We start from the raw sequence: 15,791 nt of genomic DNA, 5'->3' as shown, positions 1-15,791 counted from the left end.
AATTCGTCTTACCATTACAACTCTAGTTCTGTTCAAATTTATACTTTTTTACAGTTCCATGCTTAAGATCTCATTTTTTGCCACTGGTTTTCGTCAAAATGGTTCCAGAAGGTGAATTTGCAAATAAAAAACCACAAGACTCGACCTCTTCGACAATAATAATCCAATGGTGCGATTTTGCGGTGAAATTACTAACATCACCAACGCCAACGACGTGGCCTAATGTAACTGAACGTACGGCACTGTATGGCCTTCAATGACACCATGAACTGGCCGGCCGATGGCATGGCGTAGGATTGCGGGGGGGGGGGGGGGGGGGTTTTGTTGGAAAATTGCTGCACGTAGCCCAAAAGCACACAGAAACTGCTGCACCTGCACTGGTATGTCTACAATCTCGGAGCATGCCCAGCTATCACTGCATCACATTGCGGGGTGGAGTGGCAGAGTTGGTGGAAATGGACTAATGGGAGGAGCGAAAATCGAACAGAGAAATCATTCACCTTCTTTTTTTTCCCTCCCTCCCTTCTTTATCAGTACGATTGCACACGGTACACTTGCAGTGCAGTGGTGTACTTTCAATGGCTGACTGAACGCACTGAATTTTAGCAACGGGTTGCGGGACTGATTTTTGAAACTTTCCTTGCCTTCAAACCATTGGGGATGGGTTTTCGTTTGTTCGGTTTTTCTTTTCGATTGAGTTTTCCGCCCGTCCGTCTGCATGTAGCGGCGGCTTTCCACTCTTCTCCCCCCCCCCCTTCGCGCACCAGTACAAAGTGTTGGCGTATGGACCACACGCGGTCACGCGTTCGCATGATGGCTCGCAGCACGTGCGCTTAAGCCCGGAATGGAAATAGAGAAACCGGATTACCCACCGGGCGCTTTGATGGCGCCTTAGCAACCGGTAGTGCACGGTAGCAAAATTCAGTTGTACAGTAGCAAAAAGAAAGAAAAAAAAGGGATAATATTTCAAACAATATCAATGGAAAAGAGTAGCTTACCTTCTCATTATAGGGGTTTATCCAAGCCGATATCATGAAAACCAATTTTTCGTCGATCCAACGCAAGGGAAGAATGAAGAAGAGCAAGGCCGTGTCGTGTGGGCACTACCCTCGGATGGCACTCGGTACGCACTATGCGCACACGCCTTCGACGACTACGTTGCGGCACGCGGCAGTCAGACGCTGGCGGAACGGACACAAAGCTTGCGCACTGGTTGTCGTGGTACACTGACACCACACACTGGTCTGGATTCAGTGGAGTAAATGCTTTGGGCAATATCGCACTGCTATCCCGTATCCACGGATACACGGCCGGTCGGTCCGGCACCTACACGCAATGCCGTCCCGTTTTAAGCTCAGAACGCACTGGCGCACAACGTAAAGCAGGCTTAGACACTTTTTTTTTCTCTCTCTCCTTCTACCGGACACAGCGGGATACTCCCGTTCGCTGATTTTTTCCTTTCCTTTAGCACTGGCGTTCCTTCGTCTTCTACTTTTCTTCTCACGCGGGGCACGTGTGTGCTCGGAACTCGGGACGAGCAAGACGCGCTTAGGACTTTTCCTGCTGCACGCTTTGCAGCACGCACTCACTTCGTCTTCGTCTTCAGAGCCCACGGGCGGCGCAGTTTATCGGTGAGGTACTAGTGGGCTAGTAGCAGCTTGGCCTTGTTGCTGGAATCTGAAACTGCAATGCGTACAAATTAGTTCGCGGATGATATTGGTCGATTTTTATAGGAGGGTTCGTTGGGGCCGATGCGTTAAGTCTATGGTTACTAGGTTTGGTGGGTTGATACAACAAAAAAGACGCAAAAAAAAGGTTTCCAAACATTAGCCTAAAACAACACTCGTACAGTCAGCAATCGCTGGTGCGAGGGGAGGGGGGGGGGGGCAGACCGGGTTCTCAAACAATTGACCAACGGTCGACGATTTCGCATCGACATGCGCTACTCATTAGCCGCAAAGCAACCCGCAACGAAGCAATTACGCTGCTATTCTTCAACCTCGGACTTTGAACGCGGCGCTCTCGCTATGAACCTCACAAAAAAAACGCTGCAAAATGGCCCTTTTGCACTCGTCACCAAACGATGCGATGCCATCCAAAAACTGCCCCCCCCCCCCCCCACGCCCGCACCTGCCCCACCACACAACACAATATGGTTCGATGGGACAGCACCAGGAACCGGATGGAACGAAACGGTGCGACGGACACTGGTGTGCGAAACGAATGGCCGAGCTTTAAAACCAAAAAACCAACCAAAATCGATCATCGACCTCCGCACAGCTGGAACACCAAGCCTGCGCTTGCCTAGAATCTAGTTGCCAGTGTCCTTGCTAACTAGATGCAACCACGTCACGTAGACACACGTAGCCACGCAGTAGTAATACTTTGGCCGCGGCGGCGTTCCTTCCTAATATGATATGTGGCACCAGCAATGGCCGATCGATGCCCGAGTGTCGCTTGACTGTACTGCCGCCGACTGCTGTCTGATTTTCATTTTCCTCTTTTTTTTTTGGGGGGTCACTCACTACTAAACTTGCGCCGAGAAACACCTACACACACATGTGCATCCTGCGATTCACTACTCTCTCTCTCTCTCTCTTCTATCTCTCTCTCTCTGCTCTCTCTTTCTCTCGGCTCCGTCTTCCCTGTACACTTTTCCTTTTTCCTTCTTGCTCACGCTCTGTGCTCTAAATCAAAGATGCAGCAACGAGCGATGCTACTACTCCTTTCCTGGCAAACGTGTCCTGTATCGCGTTGTCCCGTTCGCGTTCGGTTTTGACTATGCGACAGGGTCGCGTCGGAATAATCTACTCCAACCTGACCTCTTCCTTCTACTGGGGTCACGTACTTTGGCTGCGATTGTCGAAAAGTCGCCGTACCGTCGTCATGCACACGCTCAAGCTTGTTATACTTGCTGCAGCGAAGCCGTAGCTTCGTTAGCCTAACAGCCAACAGTATCGCTCACGTTGTCACCATATCCTTTGCCTACAACATGCCACTCATCATCATCTAATCCACTAGCCACCTGTTCGCTGCTTTCAGCTGCAAGATACGGTCAAGAGCCTGGCTCCCTCTCGCTATGAACCACTAGGCTCGATTACGTTTCACTATTCGCTTTGTACAGTCATATATATAACCAAACAAAATAATCAGCCGTTGTTGCTGGAGCTGGAAAACTGTCTTCCTAAATTGCTAAAGCGCACACGCGATGCACAGTGTCTAGTGAAGCACTTTTCTATATTACTTTCCGGTCGCGTCAATCCGCAATGCGATCAAAATTAGGGATCAATTTATCGATCAAAGCCCGACCGAGCGACCTTCCTGCCTCAACATAAAAAAAAACCCCTAGCCACTTGGTGGTACTGCGTCGCGGCGATGGATGCGGCATTAGGCGCTAGATATGACTCCCGCAGACGAGACGAGGTATGGAAAAATCACGAAAGTTCTCTCAATCACGCACATGGACACCAATAAACAGAACGGCGAAATGCGGTACTAGCATAACATATCGCGGCGTAACGAGTAACGCGAGATGTTCACGAACGGCGATGGTGGTGCTCTCGACCCTTTGGATGGACAAGGAAGGAGATTTGGAACCTTTTTGGGCAAGCGAATTGGATCGTACCGTGCAAAAGCAGTAACCTGTTGTGTAGTACCCAGCCAGCAGTAAGCAGCAAACTCAGCTCACACCGAAAAACGCTTTTTCAATCGTTCCCGTACAGCTCTGTATAGATTCACCACTAGCGATGCAAAACTCCTTACTAGCCACACTGCCTTCTATGCTTCTGTGTTCTCCTTCTTGTCGATTAAGCGCGCCGATCAGGCTCTTCTGCACACAACCGACAACACGAGACTACTACCGAGAATTACTAGCGCCACGGTGGAGAGCAATCCGCACTCCGGCGGACGCGAAACGAGCGCTCACAAGCGCCCGATCTCTCCCCCGAAACCCGATGTGCTCTGCCGTTCCTCTTTTTCTCTCTCTTGTCTCTCGCTCTCTCTGCCATTTCAGTGCCCTACCACTTTCCCAACACAAGAACCCCCAACTCGACCCCCCCCCTCGGGGCCAACCGTCGGTGTCATAAGAACCATCGTTGCGGCTGATATTAGATCCGGTTCTCGTAGTGCGGACGGTTCTTCGGTTTTAAACTTTCAATTTTGTCAAGTTTCTTTGAACCGCTTGAGTCGACACAACGGCGTACTTCAATTTCTGGCTTAACCGACCGCTAGCGACCCTAAAACCAACATCCATTGGATACTACTACTATCACTTGCACTATCATGGCGCTATGAATGCCGCCACACGTCCCGTACTAGTGACTTTTGGGGACCGCAAAGGGCTATCAGGGGGAATTAGTCGTTTTCCATTCTTTTGGCGACATTTTCCTCGAAAACGAGTTTCAGAACAAACGAGCGAATTCTGCCCGGCCTGCTTAGCAGCAATGAAATCCTGTGCCTAAATCGAGGACGGGGGGGAAGAGAAACCGGTTGCACACATTTCATTCTGTGTGTATCTTAGCAGGCGGAAAGATGGCGATTGGAAAGCTGCTACGCGATTTCCGCCATAAACTGGAAGTGTGTTTTCCTTTATTTTTTTTGTGCCTTTTTATTCGTTGCGTGACGCGTTTCTTAAAACATAACGACCCCGTGTGTACTCCATGACCCGACGACAACGAGGAGCAGCAGCAGGAGCAGAAGCAGGAGCAGTTAGCGACCGAAAGAGTACGATGTCAATGTACGATGGCAGAATCATATAGGTGCCAATTGTGCTTACCCCCTGCGAGAATGTATTTGTTTTGCGGCTGCTGTCTTAGCGATAACGGTAAAAGCATATACAGCAGGCACAGCCGCACCACTTTTGATAACGCACCAGTGGCGTACCAAATGCGACCAAATAGTCGCTGATAATGTTTTTGAACTCTAGTAAATTGCGTTCATCCATCAACCGTCGACTCAGCCCACCTTGGCCAAGTGTGATTGAGTCGCTGTTATCTGAGCGTACACGAAGCTTGAACCATAACCTTACGAACAGACCGAGACGATGAGGCGATGGGGCACTGGCGTGGTATCGCTGCAAAATGTCTCGCATTGACGCTTTTTTTTTTGGGGGGGGTTTTATTTTGTGAAAAGAAACTATCAGGAATAAACAGGTAAAAAACAGGAAACCACCATTCCTGTTGGAAGACCGGTCGCTCGATTCTTCTCCTATGTTCATTAATTCGTGTTCTCTTTTTTGGGGACCAAAAACCGGCCAGAAGAAACTGCTTCGCCTGCAGTGAAACTGTCGAGGACACACGCCCGTTTTTGGTGGGGAGAAAGACGAACCCCAAGGGGGTGAGTTTCCTGCCAAAATACTAACCGAACCCGGGGGGGATCCCCCTGGAATATATGTGGTTTGTAGATTTTTGGCAATTTAGAAAAGTTTCGCTCGCGGCTGCCCAACAAAATGGAGAATGAGTGAGGTCAAAGTGAAAGAGAGAAAGAGGAGCCTCACGGCGTCTACTATTTGGGTCAATCCCGTACAACCTGAAAGCACTGGGACATAAAGACTGCTGAAAGGCAGTCCGCTGCATATTAATGTTTATTAAAACTAAGATTTCCCCGATGGAGGCTGGGGTTTGGTTTGCTTCATTTGAAACAGATAAAAGTTGTATAAAATGGTTTAACTAAACGCACACGTAGACTCGTGTAGCATTATTTGATTGAAAGTGTTCGGTTTACTCGTGTCGTGGTGGAAACAAAAAAGTATGAAACGCGAGCTGTCGCTTATAGCTGTCGACAATAGCATAATCATTTCGGCCGTGATAAGTCCGTTTCGAATGAGAAAGCCTCCGAATGATCTTTGGAGGCCAAACTCATATGCATGCTTCTGGCCTGCTAGTTGATGCAGCCATGAGAAACGACGTGCCCGATGGGTTTGTGTGCGTGTTCGCTTGGTTGCTTGGTGAAACCAAAGTGCCTCATAGCAAACGCATAGCAGCAGCAGCGGGCAGCGAGAGGCCAACTCGATGGAAGCGAATTGTGTGGAGCTTGGCAGAGCGATGACCAAGCCATTTGGGAGCACAACACCACACACCCACCAGCTCTCGCAAACACTCACGCAACACGGACACGGCGGAACGGGCTTCGTACAGCTTCGCCTGCGACGCATGGACCGAGTTTCCAAAAAAAGGTGGATCTTGATATTTTGCTCTTAGCTAGGAGCTTATGCTCGTGTTTCAGTTTCAGTTCTGCTGGTGGTGTTTTTGTTTAGATCATCAACACCCCCCCGCTCCCGCCCGTGTTCTGGCCCCATCTGGAGCTAAGTTGGCGTTTTCGTTATTCGTTCTATCGTTTCCAAGCGATGGCGGCGGGGTGTGACGTTCACTTTCAAAGCCTTCAAAGATCTAACCAAGTCACGCGGCCCCTACAGCACCCCCCCCCTCTCTACTGGTCCCATCCCCTTACCATCTAGTGTGCCTAGTGTGTTGTGGTGCAGAGTGACTTTGCTAGTCGACGACGTTTGCCGTTCACTTTGCGCCGCTCACTTTGACGACAAACCGGCGGTAACCACGAAACCGCGTGCGGCGGCAACGCGCGATCGGTCGCGGTCACATCGAGGAAGATTACATTATGGCATTTCGTTCGTTCGTTCGTTCGCTCGCCCGTTTGTTCGTTCGTATATACCACTTGCCTCCTTTGCCAATTCACCGCAACCCTCGCGGACGCGACTTTACCAGATATCCCCCCCCCCCGCCCCACCCTCCTTGGCCACCTTCACCCTCGCGTACAACATCGCGCTGGCACAACAAGTTGTTTTCGACCACCTCCGTCACTTGCAATCTCGTCGCCCTTCTTTACCACCCCTCCCATGGTCGCTCATCACCCGCATGCCCCCTTCCCAGTGGCCACCATCTGCGCCATGCTCTCGCTCTCACTCACCCACAAGCGGGCTGCCCTTTGTTTGGTTCGTTTTGTTCCCTCGGCATGTGTTGCCCCTTCGGCGCACCACCGCCGCAGTTATTGCGTGAGATCGGTCGAAAGGGTTGCCGAGGGTACGAAAAACCGGTCCGTCACTCCGTGAGTAGGGCCAACCGATTGGTGCTCCCCCAAACAGCACAGCAGTGCTCCCGAAAGAGTGAAGCTTCAGCGCTCAGCAGATAGCGACCGGAGAGCAAAACTCCCCCATCAGCAACTGCGGGAGCTACGGCGCGTATCTCGAGTGCTGTTGTGTTCTCCGGTGGCCAGAATGAGCAGGAATGATCGAGAACCCTCCTCGGCGTTTGTTGCTCTTGGAACGGTTCGTCTTTACCGGAGAGAGGGACAGATCGGTGTTCGCTCCTTCGAGGAGAACGTAGCAGACCTCCAGCCACCAGCTCCGAACTGGTGCAGAGCGCGTATCCGTTAAGCATCATCGCCGTTCGTCAATCGTCTTCATTCCCCCACGAATCCAGAGGATAAAAATCCTTTTCTTCAACATAATATTTAAACAGACTTTCACGAAATCATTCCTATCGAGTTTTTGCGCCTTTAAAATTGCCTCACATGTAATTTAATGTTGGAAAATTGCCTCCATGGAGCTACTACAATGTAACATATGGTAAGTTCGCCACGCGCTCCTATCAATGAGGAACGGTGCCGGATGGTTAGCAACAAAGATCGGTCTCACGTCTTATGAGTTATTTGTTAATCAAGTAAATGGAAAATATGTATTATAAACAGAAAATACTAGCACATTACTTATCGTAACTTCGATACAGTCACTATCGAATACGAACTGACTTGAATACGTGACTTGAGAGAGAAAAAACTGCGCGTGGTAGCGTGGTTCTCCCTTCACCCAGTTGGTAAGGGTTTAGGACTCGAAGAAATAAAAGGATGAAGCGGTATAAAAGGTCCAAGCGAGGCTGAAGGTGAGCTTCCTACCGAAAAGGGGGCTCGAAATGCAGCAGCAGCCCACTACCACCACCAGCCGACAGCCGAACGATTACTTCCAAGGACCGAAGTGATAGTTGCAGCCCAATCAGTAACGGCGGCGAACAATCTATCGGGTCGAACAGGTCGAAGATTCTGCAAAGAAAAAAGTGTGTCTAGAGCGGAGCCCAGAGCGGAGGACTGGAGGCATACCTTAAACCAACTCCCCTTAGACCCGCCCAAGAAGGTCGATAAAATTGAAAGCTGTTTGCGGGGCCTAGACGGCAGCTGATCACCTTGTTCTCTACCCGTATTATGTCAGGCGATTGCCGCATGAAACGATTCTATAGAGGTTTGACCGATCGTATCGATTCGTACTTCATTACCATGTGCCATTGACACATGCATACGCTCGGCGGGTTCTTGTCAGATTATGTAAGTTGTTGGAATGGAAACCATTCCACAACCTTCCCGGCCATAATCCGGTCCGGATTGTATTATTTTCAAATAATATTTCCGTTCTGCTTCAGCTTTACGACTTTCAAAATCCACTCCCAAGGTCTACCAGGTTGAACGAAGGAAAACAGCGAAAAGGGCGGAGAGGAGGATCGCTCAGAAGAATGCGCTTTAGCGCTGGTGGTCTGATTTTGACTAAAACGAAATATTTGCAAACACATTTCCCAACACTGACTGACGGATTTGTCACCAATCGCGGTGACACGGCGTCTGATAGCCGTGTGCAGGCAATTGCTTGCAGGAGTGATTCGAAAGCAATTGCACTTCGAATGATAGGTACGCTGATTCCATGAGTTGTCTCTGGAGCCTCGGAACGGAATCGAGTGGCGAAGCGGCTGCTGCTGCTGCTGCGGCTTGACTGACGGACCTACATTAGCTGGAGGACGTCTTGAGCAACCTTTGGGCGAATTCGAACCATCGGAATGATAATTCGAACCCATACCCCAGTAGTGTTGCGAATCGTGGACTTTCGATAATCGATATAGATTGATGGTCGATTGCGAATAACTCCGTCGGAAACTGCTAATTTATAGGACAGAGTGCAAACGAGGGCTGATTGCAACAGGCAGCACCGTGCACCATGTACTGCATGACACGAATACTTTAGCTGCCAGTTTTGTTCGATCCTGTTGCAGGTTTATACCGCACCTTGTAACACTCCTGTCGCTGGCTTTCATGCGGAATGTGTATTGTGTCTCGCAATAGTTCCATCAATAACTTTAGGCTTTGATTTTTATTTATTTAAAAAAAAATCATAAAGTTATCATCTTTTCACTGGTAAACTGACAAATCTACACGAGAGGCATCATTCGTGGTGCAAAAACCAAACGGTGATCCCATACGGCTCATCGGCTCCAGCGAACACAACATCGTGCCATTGACTTCGAAAACGCTTCGAGCTTTTGTCGATCTGCATACAATTCTGTTGTTGCCAAGGGTAAGGCAGGCAATGGTGTGAATGCAAGTCACTGATCATCACCAATCGGCAGCGTACGCGATGCGAGTTACTCTAGGGTGTTTGCAAACATTGATATAGATTATTGGATGAACGTATTTCCTTTTTCATTTCTAGAGTCATACGTTCTTCGATGTTGCTGTACGTTGATTCAATACCCGATTCGTTTGTAGTTATCAATTCGTTTCAATCCAGCATCGGGTCAGTGTCTTAGTGTGAAAATCACGAAATCGCATCTTAGCGAAAATCTTATTTAAGGCAATTTTTGAAATACAGCACTAGAAGTTTTTTTTCAAAAATTTTGCGAGTTTGTTTCTTAAAAATCCGTAGCCCTTATTGTAAACTTGTGTGACTGGCGTTGAATTTTTATATTTAAATAATCCCCCCTTCTTTTCTTTTTTAATTCATTTGGGTTAAGCGTAAAGTATTTTAACCTGACACGTGCATGAGAGTTGATAATAAACTGAAATTAAAAAAAAATCGTTCATTCATCGGTGATTCTAGAAACTTCATACCTCGGACAAATCTCAGCTCACTGTATCATCGCACGAAATCTATGACGTCATGCGCGTGAGTTCCTTTTGGAGTCTGCGCTTTATGTTGGTTGATGATGAAAAGTATATTCTACACACTAACACATTTAGTAACATAGAAACACTTTTAAGCACTGTATAAGCACTACCTTGAAGTGAGTACAGTCCTGTTGGAGTAAGGATTCGTGGTGGGTATTTTATTGCGTTTTAGAATTCAAGTCTATCTTCATTGCTGATCCAATTCAGATATGTTTATGCAACCGAGTATGTGCGGATTATTAAACATGAACATACATGGATGAATCTTTTGACTATTGATAGGCCGTGAAAATGAACCCCGTCTGTTATCATTATCTGACGATGATGCTGCAAAATTAATCACTATCGTTCATTACTGAACGGGCATTACATTGAACAAGCCGTTCGGCAGATGCACTGAATGAAAACACGTGCAAGGGCTTGAAGATTTGAGCTTTGATTTCAAGCACAACAACCTCTTGATAAGCGCCTTGACGAACACTTTTTCTAACCACCTGTCGCACTGCCTTTGCACCTGTTAACAATCTGCTTTCTTTCGCAAAACAAGCTTATCAATCTACAAGACCGGATGCGTCCCTTGTAAATGGGCTAGCTAATGCATAATAACTTGCATTGTTTAGTTGATACGGTTAATGCAATCCAACGTTGCCATATTCTAGGGTCAATGAAAGTGAGCATCGTTTGAAAATCAATAAACTTCCGGTCTTGAATACTCTGAAAGTCCGGCTACAAGAATCAGGAAGGAAGCTAGATTTTTATGAATGAAATCCCAGTTCGTGTCGCTGAGTTCCTGTCCCGGGGTTGGGGGAACGAACTTGTGAGCAACGAATCCTCTTTGCCGGAGTGTGTCGGATCATGTCTGTCTAAAAGGAGCATCAATGTATCCATGCTTCCATTACCAACACAGATGCTAGCGAGCTGAACCGAATTTCATTCAAACGGTATTGCGCAGCGATAAGAGTATCGATAAAAGCAATGGTTTGTGCTGCCTTTTGGTTGTTCGTGTTCGTCCATCGCTCGCTTATCTCGCTTGTTTTCACGCTGTACACTGTAGGTGCGTGTTAGTGTGGCATGCTCCAGCAAAATCGCAATTAACGCGCCCCCGCAAACGAGTGCCACAATGACGTCATCAGACCGAGAAGCAACAATAACGCTGCCACGTTGAACAGTGACTACCGGTGCCCATAGCTCTTTCTTTTTCACCCTTTATCGTAGGTTGTTTGATTTCTCGCTCCACGTCGAGGACAGTGCAGGGCGAAGCATTCAACGTCGGTCCATGTCGTTCCCGTTGTTACATATGTTTCCATATGTGGTATGAATCTTTCTATGTTTGATATGAGTGTATATTTGAACTAACGCCAAGCCGATGAATAGCACTCGAAAATTCCTCACTTTTTTCCTTGCTACATCGAAGTCAATGGACTGCGGAGTGCGAGAACCGAGGAAAACTTATGAATGAGCCACCAGCGGCGTTTCCGCTCATGCGCTTTTCGATGGAACAAAGTTTGCTTCCCATACTGCTGCATGCTAAAGCTTGCCTCATCTTATTCATTCCACTAAGAGTATTGTGATGAGTTTGTACAGAAATATTGTACTACTTGTTCCAAAAAATGGTCATATATCATGCGCCTCCACCAAACTACGGCACAAGATATTCGAAAAGATAAAATGATTATAGGAATTATTTAAAAAAAAGTGTTGCTGGATATAGCATATTGATGAGATGAGAGAAGCCAAAATGTTTTCAAGATTTCTTGCTAGTTAGTATCTGGCAGTTCTTGCTAGTTTGTGCTTATATTTATGCTAAGCAGTTTATAATTTGTTTGATTGATTTGCTGTAAAAAGTGTACATTAAATTGCATGAATGTGGGCAGCATCGAATAAAACGGCATATGGTAGTGACGTTTTACCATCACAGCCGATCTGCAGCCGTGACGTCAGCAAGACTGGAGACCAATTCCATGTTTCATTAACAGAGCTCGGATTTCGTGTGATATTGCCCGCTGCTTTACATCGTGTATGTCAACCAAGCCGAACCACGGGGAAGGTCCCGGTTAGTAACGAAGGCTACGGTGAAAGAGTTTTCAGATGACGCTTGGTAGCAGCTCAGCCAGCCAGCTATCTTTGCGCGAAGCAATCGGAAAAGCTGTGTGGGCGGGCAATGACGATGTTGGATAATGGAGACAGGGAAGATTTTCCGTCCTATTTTTAGAATCAGTTTTGCTTGCTTCCGCTCTTACTCTCTCTCTCTCGCGCTCTTCATGGACATTGCTTTTTCGCTCATTTATAGTCTCTCAATTCTTGTCGGAGCCCACATTTTCCAATTCTCTCGCTTTTCGCAACATAAGCATTCAAACTCGTTCAATTTCGCAGCAACTCTATATTTTCCCTGTGTTGCCCATGCAACTATTTATAGACAATTATCGTTTACTATTATCAATTAATAATTTTGATTACGTTTTTATGCTATTCTTATACACTCTGTCAACCCACATTATTAGCGTATCTTCTAAACGGATTTATTTATTCAACTTCTTGTTTTGATTCAAACTGTGCGTATGCTGGTAATAAGTCTGTTTAAAATTACTTTGTGAGTGACTATTTATCAGCATGGTGCCATTCAGCAAAATCTATAGAATGATTAATTATCAGAGTACGGCATATTGTTTTCATCTTCATTTAATCGATAGTACTCCGTAAGTATGAGCGCGTAATCAAGCATAATGATGATTTTTGCGATGATGGTCAACGTCAGCATCATCCAGTGGCTGCCATGTAGTAGCAACTAATAAAATAATCACCTCCCTGGTGTGAACCATGTCCCCGCTGTGTACGGCCTGTAGTCGTTGAGCCTTTCATCTGCTGAGAATGGTTATCGTGTCGTGCTGTTTTCTCGCTTGACCAATCACTGAGACCCGGGTCGGCAATTAATTAAAATTATTTCCCATTCACTCTCACAACCAATCTGGACAGATATGAACTTGCTATTTAGTGCACGTCCCCATCTCGTCAATTGTTTCTATGGAGGATAATTTGCTGTCGGTAATTAACGATCAATATTAGTATGTTTGATATTTTTTGCAATGCAAACGGGAGTATCTGGTTTATGAAAAGGTTTATAACATTACATACCACGCCCCTATTTATGGAAATCTGAGCATAAAATAATGAGCAAACCGGTGGAGATTGTATTTTTTTAAAAGGTATGCTTGTAGGCTATTAATGCCTTGTCAGGACTATTTCGGGATCACTCGACACACGAGATTTTTTTCAATTGTTTCAATGTGGACTTTATTCTTCTGTTATATGCAACACGGATTATTATGATGTAACATTCAGGCTGGTAGGGTAATATCTCCAGAGATCCGCGGCTGATGAGTTAAGCTGCCACCTTGCCAAGCAGCCAAGCAATAGAGCAAAGCTAACGGCCCTAGATGGAACATCTTCGGTGGAGGGGTAACCGACCGATTCACCATCAGTAAGTGATAGGACATTCCCTTTTACGTGGCATACCAAGCAGGACTAGTAGTTTTCGCACAAGAACTGCTGGGGAATTTAGGTAGATTTATAGCCAGTCGCTGGAGGTCGATGCATCGATCGAAGATGCTTCTCTTTCAAACGTTTCGATGCTGTATAACGGTTGGAGAGGTGTAATCATGCATGACTTGAATTTTTTTTAACTATCACCTTTAGCATGATGCATGCTTTTCGCGGACGAAGGAATAAGAGTTGTTTTTCAGAAACGAAGGTGAGGAGCCCGAGGAGAAGCTTTAATATGGAATAATTTAAAACGAATAATACGTTACTTATATTCACATTGATTAGAATGTTGCTGCTTCTTACATGTTTTTTTTATGACAAACGAAACGTGAGTTTTAACAATATATAAATCAGATCAATAATAAATATGCATGCCTCATAATTATTATTTACGGCAAACAGTTTTTGATAGGATATTTTAAGATTCCTACTTCAAGTTGACCCGATCAATGGAATTCAAATCGATCAATCGATCGAATTTATAAAAATGAAAGATGCATCTTGATGTGATGCAAAGTGTCTCCTTCGTCTCCTTAGCTCCTCAGCTCCTCGTCCCTTATCCATACTATGGTTTTCCACAACAAACCTTTTCGCTGTACAACAATTATGCACAAATACGAAACACGAGCAGTGCAGACTGGAGCCCGTACGCCACTAGTTAGCCCTCAGGTTCCCGGCTGACTGACTGACGCAAACTGGAGACAGCTGAACAAACGCATACGTCACAACAACTGATGGTGGCACGTGATCCATTCGCGGTCAAACCCAGGGCATTATCTTACCACAAGCACAAACACTGGCATATGAGCCGCACAATTTGCTGACGTGCGCTGTGTATAAGCTTTGATCAGTTTTGCGCCAATTGACCCTTGCGATTGTTCCCAATTTCCGTCAAAATTAAATTGCCACATTAAACCGTCGGATGGAGTTTCGCCTATTACTTTACACTTGATTCTGCTGCGTTGCAGTTGTCGGTAACACTTTTTTTGTTTTTGCAATGTTTATTTCATTTTGGTGGCACGATGATGGCTTCCATTGCGTTCGTTGCGTTCAAATTCAAGTGCCTTCCGTTCCTTCTTTTTAAAAATCTCTTTCCCTTCTCCACCTGCTCGTCGTTGTTGATGTTTACACGAGGGTCGTCGGTCGTTATTTGCCTCTAACCCTGCTTTATTGATCACGCTTACTGCAGCCGCACGGAAAACGTGTTGTGGTTCTTGAACGCTTCATTATTAGATAAATAAAAAGTGATCGCAAATTGAGCAGAAAACATTCCGCGTGATGCGCTTCATCAATGGAAACCAGACGATGGCAAGACGATGGTGATGAAGGACAGATTGTTTTGCAATCGTTTTTTTTTTACTATCAGCCTACATAATAGTTAGATTTTGTTACCGCCAAGTTACAATGTCGATATGGATCACGTTAAAATGATTCTCATCACGGAACTGAACTGCGGTTGTCAAGTGCAGGTACCAGGTGGGTACTAGCAGAAAAATGATGGTCCTCTGGTGGATGATGGTGGATCAAATGCATGAATTGGAGCTGAAGCGTATTCGATTGAAAAGTCATGTCTTTTTCATAATTTGAGACGAAAAATTATCAGCACAGAAGTTGTGCATAATCGGAAAGTACTACATTAATTATTAAACCATGGAAACATTCTTTTCGGTATGAAACCTTCTCTACAATATGACATTGGCTCCATTCAGTGTATAGTGATAAGTGATGCTTCTTGTCATTGCTTAGTCCGTAGTCGAGGATGCTTGGCATGTATCGTTTGAATGCTCGAAACATCTTTGTCAATAATGCGTAGCAATTTAATTCTTCCATCGATGCTGGATCATGGATCCTATTACGGCTCAGCATTTACTTACCTGGCCGTTTCGACATTACCTTTTTACTATATTTTCAGCTTTGAACTTATGATGTTTTATGTTTAAATAGTTTAAATAGTTAAGGAAGTTAACATTTGAAAGCTTTGAAAGCAACCATTACCTACAAATAGTGTCTCTACGTCTGTTTGGATTACTTAACAGTTTATTTATTTAGTGATCCGTCTGTTTCTTGCTATTCTTTGCTCTTTTCCTATTGCAGCCTCTTGTGTGTTAGCTATGGAATGCATAACGAAGAGCCGTTATTCATACAACCATGTGCCATTGTAATGCACATACCTATCAGGCGCGTAACTTGACGGTAAAACTCTTTGTGGCGACCTAGTGCTCAGCTCAATGAACTCTTTGAATAGGTTCAGCTATCAATAAATCAATTCAATTAGCTGGTGTAGACCTCTACAGCTATATAAAGTCTGTGTCGTG

The 15,791-nt window shown here is 45.8% G+C and overlaps 1 protein-coding gene across 3 annotated transcripts in view; it reads right to left on the bottom strand.

Annotated features, from left to right (window-relative positions):
* LOC126579063 (terminal nucleotidyltransferase 5C) overlaps positions 1 to 3,852 on the bottom strand; it is a 33,921-nt gene extending 30,069 nt beyond the window's left edge. The window contains exons 1-2 of one of the 3 annotated variants that reach the window (XM_050242316.1): positions 3,643 to 3,852; positions 999 to 1,683 (exon numbers count right to left, since the gene is read on the bottom strand). In XM_050242316.1, coding sequence (XP_050098273.1) covers positions 999 to 1,034 — 36 coding nt within the window. In that variant the 5' untranslated portion in view covers positions 1,035 to 1,683; positions 3,643 to 3,852. Of the gene's footprint in view, positions 1 to 998; positions 1,684 to 3,625 lie in introns of all 3 variants that reach the window. The other 2 variants (XM_050242314.1, XM_050242315.1) reach the window with 2 other exon arrangements.
* Between the last annotated feature and the right edge of the window lie 11,939 nt (positions 3,853 to 15,791).

The sequence above is a fragment of the Anopheles aquasalis genome, chromosome 3, assembly GCF_943734665.1.
Source record: "Anopheles aquasalis chromosome 3, idAnoAquaMG_Q_19, whole genome shotgun sequence".
NCBI classification, from domain to species: domain Eukaryota; kingdom Metazoa; phylum Arthropoda; class Insecta; order Diptera; family Culicidae; genus Anopheles; species Anopheles aquasalis.
This window is presented reverse-complemented; position numbering and strand designations above follow the sequence as displayed.